Source organism: Synchiropus splendidus, chromosome 4, assembly GCF_027744825.2.
Source record: "Synchiropus splendidus isolate RoL2022-P1 chromosome 4, RoL_Sspl_1.0, whole genome shotgun sequence".
In the NCBI taxonomy this organism is placed as follows: domain Eukaryota; kingdom Metazoa; phylum Chordata; class Actinopteri; order Syngnathiformes; family Callionymidae; genus Synchiropus; species Synchiropus splendidus.
In genome coordinates this window covers 7965009-7977786 of record NC_071337.1, presented here as the reverse complement: position 1 = coordinate 7977786, position 12778 = coordinate 7965009, and the positions used below count along the sequence as shown (strand labels likewise).

The 12778-nt window shown below is 40.4% G+C and overlaps 2 protein-coding genes across 2 annotated transcripts in view; one reads left to right on the top strand and one right to left on the bottom strand.

Moving 5' to 3' along the window:
- Positions 1 to 342: 342 nt before the first annotated feature.
- Positions 343 to 11399, bottom strand: gja4 (gap junction protein alpha 4). The gene is made up of 5 exons (XM_053861762.1): positions 11110 to 11399; positions 10975 to 11031; positions 9838 to 10099; positions 7014 to 7086; positions 343 to 5852 (listed from the first exon to the last, which is right to left on the bottom strand). Exon 5 carries the CDS (start codon positions 3496 to 3498, stop codon positions 2446 to 2448), a length of 1053 nt encoding a protein of 350 aa, XP_053717737.1. The 5' UTR covers positions 3499 to 5852; positions 7014 to 7086; positions 9838 to 10099; positions 10975 to 11031; positions 11110 to 11399; the 3' UTR covers positions 343 to 2445.
- dlgap3 (discs, large (Drosophila) homolog-associated protein 3) overlaps positions 11159 to 12778 on the top strand; it is a 135208-nt gene continuing 133588 nt past the window's right edge. The window contains exon 1 of the mRNA XM_053861761.1: positions 11159 to 11551. The gene's annotated coding sequence lies outside the window, so the exon portion shown is untranslated. The remainder of the gene's footprint in view (positions 11552 to 12778) is intronic.

Sequence of the window (12778 nt, the reverse complement as noted above, 5' to 3'; positions counted from 1 at the left end):
AGAAATCTTTTTTTTTTTTTTTGCCTCGGTTTATTGTCATGGAGACAGCTAATTATTTACTGCAGCAGTGGACACATATGGTTGGTGTTATTCACAGCGACGGCCTGCGTCATTGCTGTGGTGGTCCAGAGTGTATTAACCAGTGTTAACAGTTGACCCCACGTGATAAGTCAAACAAGGACAGTAAATGACCTTTGAATACGAAGACAATAACTCTTTCAAAGAGACTCTGTCTTAGTGAGTCAGCATTCTCTTTGCATTACCGTTAGTTGATGCTAATTTTTTTTATAGAAATTTATGGAACATTTTTGAAACGTCTTTTTCAGATTTATTATGTTTCATTTTTAAATATATAAATACATTGTCAGCAGAAATAACTTTAAAAAGCTGTATGTGCAAGATACTGGTCAAATGACACGAAATTAAAGAGTCCCTTGTTAGGGTTTTGGTTTTTGTGTGCTTTTATATTGTTACTTCCTGTGTTCCCTGTTTCCTGTTTGTTTCCTCACTCTCTCCAGCTTAATGGCAGCGCAAGCTGGATCACATTACACCCGTGGAGACTTACACCCTGGAGATCCAGCAGGTGCTGCCAGATGATCGTTTGTGTTCGAATGGTGAAGTTCTCTCTCAACCCGTTGATCTCTTGTGACTCTGTTTTTTGTATCTTTGTTCTCCGCGTTCTTCTCTTCGTTCTTCGGCTCTCCTTATTGTTCTCAGTGTTGATTGCGATTAGTGACTTGTACACGAGTGTTTGCTAACTCGCTTCCTTTGTTAGACCGTGTGGTGTTTAGCTTCCTCGGGTTTGTGTGTGTTTATGCCACGACCGAGCGCCTTTTGTTCTGTATAGCCTCGTGAGTATCGTTTTTCCGAGCGCATCTTTCGGTTGTCCCCATTTTCAGTGCTGTAGATCTTACACCTGTTTTCTGTTTCAGGTTTTTTCCCCTCCTATCGTGTTCGTCTTCCTCGCTCCGCTTCTGGAGTCGACGCCTTGGGTTACTGTATTGTTCGTGTTTTATTTTGTGTTATCTGTATTAAATCTTTGCTAACTGTTAACCTCGTTGACGGAGTCTCCTGTTTATTGGCGGCCATCTTGCACTTGGGTCAGGCTCATACAGCAAACATGACATCCCTGTCCACTCCAATTTCGCTACCATGGCATGTTATGTGCCTCCCTTTTTATCATTTGCTTACACCTTGAATCAATGCCCACGAATTAGGTGAGATGAAACCACTGACATTTCAGCAGATTAATGGACGGCTCGGCATCGCAAGTCAAGTCAATCAGGTGACTGAAAACATGGTTGAACCATTGAGTGAAACCCAGTTGCAAGCAAACTTCATGTCAGTAACATTTATTTTGACGCCTGGAAAATGTACATCTGCTTTTCCAAAAAAAAACAGCACGTCAATAAGTGAAGGCTGAGGATGTTTGCTTTGTACCAGTTTGCTCTGTGAACCATGCATCTGACAGGACAACTTCCACACCACGCTCCATTCGTCTTGTTTTGCTTCACGTACATACATGCACTTTCCTCCTCCAGAGTCTAATTGAAAAGTTGTAAAACAGCAAAACCAAAAGGTGAAACAAACTCCATAGATGACACAATGTAGGTCTTATGACAACAGTTGGGCTGTTATACCAGGATTGCAAAGTCTTGAGATACCAGTATTTATTTTGGTTCGGAATTATTTGGCCATCTTTTCGGATTGTACCAGCTTGCACGCGAATGGAAAGCGAATGTGAGTACAAGTAAATGGCTGTACCTACTGGTTAGAAGTCATGAAATTTCAACAAGTTTATCAATAACTTAAACGTGAGCATATTTCAATGCACTTTCAAATTCAAAAAGTAAGATTAACAAAGGGAACCGGCACAAACATGGTTAAAATGAAGTGAATACAAGATGAAGGCTAACAATACTGTTAGGCACTGTTGAAATAAAAAAAATTAAATAACTGCCATACTAAGCAAACAACACTAAGCAAAGCAGGAATGGAGGGACTGATATTCTGCTTATTGAGAACATAACCCCAAAACTGAAATGACTACAAATCCCTGAGTGCCACTCTGTAATGTGGAAGACACTGTGAATGTGGACACATGCATGACTGCATCTGCACTGCCATTTTCCTCCCGGGAGCAAAGAGCAGCGCATTCCATATTGTGCACAGAGCGGTCCTCAGAGCAACAAAGGGTGAAAATGCGAATCAGTGTTGATCCTGAACAACGAATCATCTCTGAAAGAAAGTGCTGTCTGTCCAACACTTGGAGCTACAAAAGACTTAAAAGGACTGTGCTGGTCTTGTGACTGTCTTCGGGCTCATTTCTGCCCGTGCAATGTTCTAAAACTCAATAGCACCGTTTATTTGTCGATTCGAGCGCAGAATCCTTCACAGTGTTTTTCATTTATTTGATAAAGTACACGTGCAAAGCAGTTCTGATTGTCATACATACTGCTTCATTTGCATTCGGCCGCCAGGGTTTGCTTTGGGACCAACCTTCAGGGTCCTTTTTTTTTCACACGGGGATCTCTGGCTGTAAGCCAGCTTCATTGTACGGAAATAGTTGCTGTAACCAGGAAGCAGGTCGGCCGACGAAACAGTCGGTCCAATCATGTGACTTGAGATACCAAGGTTGCTGTCTTGTGCGCTGGAGTAGCTGGTGGCTTCTTCTGACAACGGAAGTTCGGTTATACTCGCACTGTTCTCCAGTTGTGGAACCAATACCTTCGTGGAGCGGTAATCCTGAAGATGATAGCGCTTCTCAAGTCGGTGGGTGACGGCAAGCTGTAAGAGGTGGAACAGCTCAATGATGTTCAGCAACAGGGAGATGGCTGCGATGCCCTGACTGTAGAACGTAAAGATGGTCTTCTCAGTCGGCCGAGAGACAAAGCAGTCGACGATGTGAGGGCATGGAAATCTTTGGCACTCGTACTTCGGCGCGATGGAAAAGCCATCATAAAGGAACCACAGCCCCACAATAAAGGCCACCTCCAAGATCACCTTTAGGAGGATGCTGAATGTATACGCACAAAGCAGCCTCCCTTTGAGTTTTGGAGGCTCTTTGGGCCTCCTGGCCTCGACTTTCGCGACATTATCGTCCCCAGTTGGCTTGTTTTCCACCTTCTCTTCCTTCCACTGAACGACAACTATCTTCTTGTTGGCCGGCTCCTGCTCTGTCTTGTCCTTCCTCGTTCTGATCGCCACGTAGCCAAAGTAGAATATGGTCGGCGTGGAGACGAAGATGATCTGGAGGAGGAAGTAACGGAAGTGGGAGATGGGGAAGGCTCTGTCGTAGCAGACAGAGGTGCACCCAGGTTGCTGCGTGTTACAAACAAAGTCGGTCTGCTCGTCGTCCCAGGCCGGACCGGCCGCCGTGCCCAGAGCCAACATGCGGAAGAGGAAGAGGACGGTGAGCCAGACGCGGCCGATGCCCGTCGAATACTCCTGGCCCTCCTCAAGTAGGTGCTCTAGAAAAGACCAGTCAGCTCTGGACATCCTCTGCTGCTGGTAGAAGAAGAGACAACCACTTCAATGTCTAATATGCATCTGTTCAATGGATCTCATAAGTATACACAGTCACACTTGCAAAACGCAACACATATTACAAGAGCAGTGACAACAAACAAACTGTGCGTCCGTAACATTGCGAGCAGTAATGGCCCCTTCACGGGCAGGACGTATGTCTGGCACATAATTACTTCTTCCATGAGCTCACGCTGTTGTTGGGGTGCGTTCCAACTCTTTGTTCTGTGGAGAACAACAAGGCTTTCATAGGCTGAATGGAACCCTTCCAAAAGCATATGGATGGAGGTGAAGTTTACTACGCAGGAGGCAGGTTTAGCACGCTGTGAATTATTATGTCACCAGATTTCTGAATCTCTACTGTGAGGCTCACACAGTTTGTTCAGAGTTTTAAATAAACATCCTGTGTGTGTGTGTTTGAACTTAGCTGTGACACTGGTTTATTTGTTTCACAGTGTCTCATGGGAGGCAGGGGACTCTTTTATCATGACTCTGCAGACGTCATCAGAGCAGAAAATACTAGTATTTTTTTGTGATTGTTTCCATCCATATAGTAGTTTAATGAAACGCGATATTTTTGGGATGAGTTGTGTGTTTTCTAAGGCCAACCATTCTACCAGATTATCTTTAAAGCTCTTTCATAAATATTTAATCTTAAAAGGTATGCACCGAATCTGTCAAACACTTGAAGTTCCTTGTGCCGTCACAACTTTCCGGGGCTCTTAAAATTACAGCAAATCCCAGACCGCAGCCTCGGGAACGCCCAGTTCTGGCCAAAGCTGTAAAGGTGCCAAAAAATAAAAAATCGGACTTCACTGTCAGTTCATTCTAATGAGAGTAGTACAATCTGTCAGATTATACTGCGGCTTGTATAACATGGTCCTACAGTCTCTATCAAGTGGCATAAATCCCAACCTGCTAAGACTGAATTGAAAAACTCTGAATCAGTAGTTGGGAATTTGTGCTCCCAATTTTTAGTGGGTCACTTGCCTCACGGGGCTGAAAAACCAAGTCAAAATGTTTTGGTAAATTCACATTCTCTGGTTGGCAGCGCTGATGAGCCTCAAATAATTCATGATAGAGGCTGCAGGGTGCATGGAATTTGATCAAGGGCAGCACGTGGTCGTCTTCAATAGTGACTGAAAACATTGTAACCACTGAGCTATCCCATGGTTCCAGAGTTATCTGGAGTGTTATATCAAACACCTTTACAAATGGTGGAGAGTGAACCAACCATTCATCCATTTGGGAGTAATTTTGTTCTAAATATAAATGTAAGTCTGGACAATATATTGCCTGGCGTTCGCTTCACGTGACGTCAAAAAGCTGCATGTGAACCGCAAAGAATCATGGGAATGATAAGTCAACTTTTCAACTGCGGGAGGAAGAGAACATCTCCTCACTGAAGCCGTGACAGTGCTCCTCAGTCAGCATCTCAGTCGGCAGTTTTGAGTGGCATCAAGTGATTTCTCCGTTTCCTAACTTACGCATTGAAAAATTCCAGAGGAGAACCCTGATATATTTGTTTACTTTGGAAAAAAAAGGGATGCAAGGTCCCCTTTAAGGAAGTTGAGAAGAACCCCACTTTCTCCAACATTCACTGAACATTAAACCAAAACAAAAGCATCCGTGGTTTCGTCTGTTCAAATACCTCATCCTGAACTAATGATGCGCTACCGCTTCAGAGAACTCCCTAAAGCGAGTCATGGGTGCCTCCTTCTACAAAAACATCTCAGCTGACTCCGCTCAATGTTTGGAAAACAGCAGTTTGACTCCAAAATCTCAGAGCATGTGTCAGCTGTTTTTAGAACACAGACTCCCGGTGAAGGTCAGAAAGATGTTCTGTATGTTGTGAGTAGCAGCAGGTGAATACTACTAAATGTTAACAAAGATTTTAATACGTAAAAAAAAAATATACAGAGCTTTATTTTAGAGTTTATTGTTTTTCGATTCGATTTTTTAAATCTAAATCATAGATTATCATCATTTGGATTTTAAAACTGTATCGAAATATTAACTGATATCAAATAAAAATGTCTTTAAATTCATTTATTTGCCAATCGAAAGTTAACTTCTCAACTCCTATCCACTTTTTATAAATTCCGTTTTCTCTTAACCTATATTCGGAATAATTCGGATTCATCTGGTCACTGAAAACGCCGCAGTGGTGAACAGTGAAACAGCAGCCATCTGTTCAACTTGACTGCTGTATGAAAGTCAAGATAAGAGGCCGGATCGATGGTGTTACCTCTCTCTGCGCCGGGGCGGTTCTCTCCCTCCGGTCCCCCCGTCACCGCTCTTCTGGCTCCCAGCTCGCTCCGTCAAGTCTTAAAGAGGGAGAAGGAAAAGGTCGCGATGTGGAAAAAGTGGAGCGAACTTTCCCATGCCTTCGATGTTGGACCTCCCTCAGGAACCGAGTCCAGGAAGTGGGATGGATGGACTCAGAACCGCTTCAGCTATTTGTCAATTGCGTCAATATACACGTTTCGGCAAAAATGACGGTCATAATTAACAGTGCGTTTTTGATAAATAATGTCAATAATGTTGCTTTCGATTCAATAGATTGTTCTTTTTTCTCTGTTTGTATTTGTTTATGCCGCTTTTAATTCACCTCTTTATTTTCCACGTGAAACCAAACTCAAATCAAAAATCGTTCTAAACAATTTAACTATAGTTGGACACATTATTATGCACCATTGTTTTCTTCACCGTGTCTTCTTCGTGTAATTCTACGCAATGGCCAGCAGAGGGAGGCAGTAGCCTGCGTATCCCTGGCATACAACACGAGCTTTACTCCAGTTTTCAGCATCGGTGCGTGCAGTAATATGATACCAATATCAGATTAGCAATCAACAAAAAGGGGATACAAACAATTTTTATACTGGCAACTTAAAACTGAAATTGCTAGTAAAATATTTCAACAAATAATGCCATAGTAATTGCACCGTTAAATTTATATACATATATATATATATATATATATATATATATATATATATATATATATATATATATATATATATATATATATATATATTAAAGTTTGCTAATCTTGTGTTTTATTCATCTGCACAAAGGGCGTTTTATTGTCATTGCACTATATATATATATATATATATATATATATATATATATATATATATATATATAGTTTTTTAATTTAACACTCTAAGTTTGATTGAAAATAATACAATATTTGGTTGCTAATCTTGTGTTTTATTCATCTGCTCTCATTCATTTTTCACAAAGGGTGTTTTATTGTCATTGCATTGTATAATTTAAAAGATTTTCCAACCGCGTGTCAGACAGGATCTCAATAGTTTAGTTACTTTTCCTCGTGTTCCTGTTAAGAATATATATTACCTCAAAATATTTTAGTGTCAAAAGTATTGATATTTTGGTTTGACAATCGATTTTAGAGAATGAAGATCCGGTATCGGAGGTATCGATATTTCAGGATCGATCCGCACGTCAGTAGCGTGCAGTACCTTTGCTCACTCCTTCTGCCACCACTCGTTGTTAGATGATCGCGATGTCTCCAGTGAGACTCTCTCCATACACCTGCAATAAAATACTTGCAGTTATTTATTTCGAGGCCTTCTAATAACAGCCGCTAGAGGGCGACTGTGGCTTGTGCAAATCAACGTTCACAAAAATCTGAAATTTACATTTACAATTTACAAACATTACAATTTATCATCATAACCAAAGGTGCACGAAAACCATAAAATTCTATATACATTTATATGTTAGAGTCAGAATGTATTAATCATGTGACATATATATTCATATATATATATATAATATAGCCATAATATATTCATACTTGTTGCAAATATTCTTTGCTTAATATGGCTCCTCATCGTGATAGAAATAAATGAATAGACAAATATTTGACATCCAATATCAATATTAAGGCAGAATGCTCGCTTTCCCTTAACGTCTGCCGAATAAAGCTCCAGCAGGGAAGTAAGACGTCGCTGACTAATGGAGCAGTTGAGTTGAGATCGTACGTTTCTTCTTCCTGTGTTCGCAATTAAGATAATTGTGTCTCACGGCATTCAATTCCTTTCAACCACAGGACGCAGACGAGGCTACTTTTTGATGGCAGAACCTTTTTAAAACCCCCTTTTTTAAATTAAAATATGTTTCATTGCTTCTATAGACAGTATACACTTTTGGAACAGGCTGCTGTTCTGTTGATTCATGAAGCTTTTCAGGGGTCACTACATGGTCAGTCAGTTAGAGCGCCACCTACAGAGGTTGGACAAAATAATGGAAACACCTTCAAGCTAAAAAAAGCTTTAAGGTGGCCTCAGTTAGGAGACTAAAGCAAACAAAGCCGAGAATAGTAGTGACACTTTCGATGACACCTCACATCATTTATTTTTGCTGAAAATAAAGACACAGTTTTCTTAGCACTATTTTTAGAATGTGAAAAATTCACATCGAACTACTTCCCACCATAAGCTAAGCGATGAGTTGAGACAAGATTTAACTTTATAGATTTTATAACTTTAATGATATTAGACTGTGCGTCTTTTGAGTGCGGCTTTAAATGTATAGTATCTGTGCAGACGTCTCGTAAGATGGATGGATGGATGGTGGCAGTGTTATTGACGTCACCTATATCATTGACCTGCACATCGACAGGTGACCGCAGCTTCATTACAAAAGGACACACAGATCAGCAGGATTCCGGAATGAAGCAGCTCAAAGAGGATGTACAGTACTTGTCGCGTCAGTCAGACAACAAACCGAATATTGGTTCTTTAGAACGATCAATAAGCTTGTGAGAGGGAATCGGAGCATCATTCTCTGGTTAAAGCTACCGGATGTCCTTAGAAGTCTCACAGCAATAGAACATTACATGAATGAATTGTGGATCACCCTGCGTCTATTCACTCACAGTATTTGTGAGCATGACTGAATTAATATTATGGTAAGCTCAGATAGTGCATGTATTTATACATATAGTAAGATATCTCTCTCTCTCTCTCTCTCTCTAATATATATATATATATATATATATATATATATATATATATATATATACACACACACACACACACACAGTGGTGCCTCGGTTTTCGAATGGCCCACAATTCGAACAAATCGGAGTTTGAAAAAAAACTTGGAGATTGTTTTGCTTCTGATTTCGAACGAAAATTCAGAACTCGAACGCCCCCGAAAAAAGGTGGAAAAACATAACATGCGTGGACTGATCAGCCGACCCACGACACGCTTTGTGTATTTATTGTGTATAACGCAGCCTCTATATGCAGACATGTCCCGTTAGCTACATTTACTGGCTGTTTTTTCTTCATATTGAGGTGTAAAACCTTTCCTGTCTCCGCACTGGACCGTGGTAGAGAGTCACAGTGGAGGTGCTCGCTCTCCACACCTCCGCGGCTGGAGCACTCCAGGGTTTGATGTCCTGTTGTGGGCTGGAGCTGGGACAGGGATGAGGCGAGTCTCGGACAGAGCGTGACTTGGTTTATGACTTTGTCACAGCCAAACTGCACAGAAGCGCACATTCAGAGCTGGACACGCACCGGGCACCTCTTCACTTCTGGAGAGACCTCACTCACTCGGCAACCCCTCCCACATGCAGCGGCCACACACATAGAGGAACAGCGCACCTGCAGCAGACACTCTACATTCACTCCTACAAAAAGACTATTTTAAGTCTTGGAACACATTATTTCTTTTTCCATTCATTGTAATGGGAAAAATCGATTCAGATTTCGAACAATTTGCTTTTCGAACGGTCGTCTGGAGCGGATTGTGGTCGAGAACCGAGGTACCACTGTATATATCAGTATCAATATATATATCAGTTTGACAACAGCACAATAAATCACGATGGTGGCTATATTCAAGTTTTTATATCACCTTATTGAAACTAAAGTTCTTTTAATGTCTTTAAAATATTTGTATAAGAATTTCAATTTTCTAAGTATTTCAAGTACATTCAAAGTAGAGGAAACCCTGGCCATTGTGTAGCGAAAAACAAAAACAGTCTGTTTGCTTTTGTTCAGGGATTCCTCCATGTTTGTTGTTGTTGTTATCGTCCTAGCTGCGTTGTGTCTTGTGCATCAGTGTGATCAGTGGACCAGGAGCAAACTGTTAACTTAAATTCAATTAAATTGTTGTGTATATATATATATATATATATATATATATATATATATATATATATATATCCCCATTTTCAATGATGAACAAAAATGGCGGTCCACTGTCATGTATCTGCGCAGAATTTTTTATTTTTTTTTGAAAATATGATTCACGTAAATCCGTTTTTCTCACCTTGATCATTTACCGCCGAGCTGAGAGTCTGCTGTCTCCGCTCCAAGGTGAAGTTTGGCCGGAGCGGCGCAGCTTGGAAGTGCTAATGAAGAGTGTGGCAGAACGTGGAGCAGGTGGCACAAGGCCAGGCTGTAAACGATTCTCCTTTGGTGATGAATGACCCGCCACGTGCGTGAATGTTGAGGGCGTCTGTTGGCTCTGCTGGCAAATGTGGATGTTGCTCCTTGACCCTTGATCCCTATAAATATTCATCGGCTTTACACTAAGACAGAAAAATGGAGGGGGGATAAGCGCTAAATGTAGCACGAATACACAGAGTTATAAAGTCGCAAATGAAGCTTTTCCTTCCGCCTGTTGCTTAAAAGTGAAGCGTTTTGTTTCAGTCCACTTGTACTTAAAGGAAACATAACTTAAGCTCATAATTTTCATCATATACAGCTAAATAGAAACACACCACAAGTGCATGCACTGAAGAAAGGCATTTGGAAAACTAGTGTTTTTATTTTTGTCTTCATCCATAATTTATCAGCTGGCACGGCGCTAAATTTGCATACTGATGCTATTAGCACTTTCTCTTGTATTGGAAAATGCTGGTCTTTCTCACCATTCTTGTCTTTTATAGTTAGTGGATCTTTGGTGCTTGTCGGGCACCTGCTATCTTTACCCTTTAGGCAGTTATTTTGATGAATTATTCAACTTTGATGTCACTATTTCAAGCTTGAGAACTGTAAGAGATGACGGCATAAAAAAAAATAAACTTCAGTGTGACCCAAAGTTTGGGATGGAAGGAAATTCACTCCATATTACGCCGCTACCAGGCGGCACCATAGTGAATTACACAATCTTACAGGACGAAACTCGTCTCTGAAGCCACAATGATGATGACGGATGGACATCTACTTGCGGCTATTTCGGTCACTCCCCTGCTGTCTTACAGCTGTATGGTTTTACACCAAAATGTTGCTATAATTTCGCCATCAAATGCTGCTCTACAAGACTCCAACATCTGCTTGTGGAAAGTAGTAACTACTGTATATTGGAGACCTTTCCCTTCCTCACTGGCAATGGCAAGTAACCAGAGCCCCTGAAATGCCAACGTGGGTATATATCGCTTAAAAAAAGGACAATTTCTCTAACCTGTTTTCAAAATTTGCAGAGAAAGAGGCTGCTCGAGGTTCTGAGGAGGGCAAACAACTGAAGAAAGAATCTTGAGTCAATGGTCGACTTGTTGAAGACGGACGAAATTCAGCTGCTGCAACGGTGGACACTGACCTGGAGGAAAGCCTGACGGACGAATCCATGGGGAGTTTTGGCTCATGGTGAAGCTCAGAAAATAGAGGAGGTTTGGAGAAATTCATTCCATCCCAAAATTAGAAAATGGAATCACAAATGCTCAAAGTCATGACAGAGTCATAAAAGAAACAAATGGAGGACCACGACAAAATATAGGAAGAGATTAAAGGTTCAGTGTGAGCAGAGTTCTTCAAAATGAAACAAGAAATAAAGAATCGGCTGAGGCAAAGTTGCGAGAAGTCAACTTCGGGGCTGTCACGACAGCCAAGAACAGGGTGGTTTACTGGAACTGTTCTTCTCTCTGATCCTTTTTCATCCCTCAGAGTTAAGATGAAAGTGATGTTCTTTGTTTGATGTGGGATTGTAATACACTTCTACTACTTCTACTACAGAACATTCTGTCGGCAACTGCAACATGCAGGTAATATGGTATCTATATATATATATGTATGGAACAAAAGTGAATGGGGATGAGTGGCAAAATGTGAATCCCTTTAGTTTATACTTAAGTGTTTTGTAATATTCATCTAATATTCTGTAATATTCAGTTTGACCTGGAACTAGTTTTTACTTGTCAACACAACAGGCATTTACATGTCCCAGGAGGATTAACAACAGCTGTAAAGTAACTGATTTTATTAAGTAATGTTTCGTTTCTGTAATCTCTTCATCTGATATATTTGGTAAAATCACTTTCTTTTATCATCAAAATCCCATTCCAACATGTTTTGTGTGCAATTATTTCATTGGAACTTTCATTTATTTTACCAAGCAAATGGTGGGTTTGACAAAGAAACCACATGCCATGTTTGTTACTCCAGCCATGAACTTCAAGTCACTGCAGTATTTATTCAAACAAACACGAACCACACAAGCAGAAAAAACCTCCAACCTCCAGGGGCTTTTGTTGCTCTCATTTGTTTTTAATCCGAAAGTTAACAGCATCAATTTGTGTGCCACGAGAAGGTTAAATGGAAAATCAGTCTGGAGGAAAAAAAAAACTTGATCGTCCAACACGGTTGCTCATCAGATCCAAAATATATATATCAGACAGACTTTAGTCTGATATATATATATATATATATATATATATATATATATATATATATATATATATATATATATATATATATATATATATATAGTAAACCCTTAAATCTTTAGTCAAGTCAAATGGCAGCTTTGATTTTGGCAGCATGTTTGTTTTCATTAAAGTTGTGACAGCTGGTCATGAGACCTCACTGCTGAGAAGATTAGAGCAGAGTCAATTCCAAGTATTGAAACTTGGATCCGGTAGATTTGGCAGCATCTTGGAATAAAACAAAGATACATTTTTGTTTTAAATTTGTAGAATTTCACCGAATAAATCACTATATTTGGGGTATTTTGAAACACTCCTCTACAGGCGGTTTGACAACTGAAATGCCTCCAGAAGTGCCACTTTCATGTCTAACTCGTCTCCACGCTGAGTGAATGGTTTTGTTCTGTCTTTCTGTGACACTTCTGCATGACATTAACATTTAACCACAGCAGAGCTATAACCGTACAGCACCATGCATCCACACTCACGATATATAGTCTGTTAGTGTTTCTATTTTGGAGCTGAAGATGTTTCATATCTCCACAAATGATTCATAAATTCTTGAGG

Coding starts and splice junctions, on each gene's coding strand:
- gja4 (XM_053861762.1), bottom strand. CDS start 3,498: ATGTCCAGAGCTGACTGGTCTTTTCTAGAGCACCTACTTGAGGAGGGC.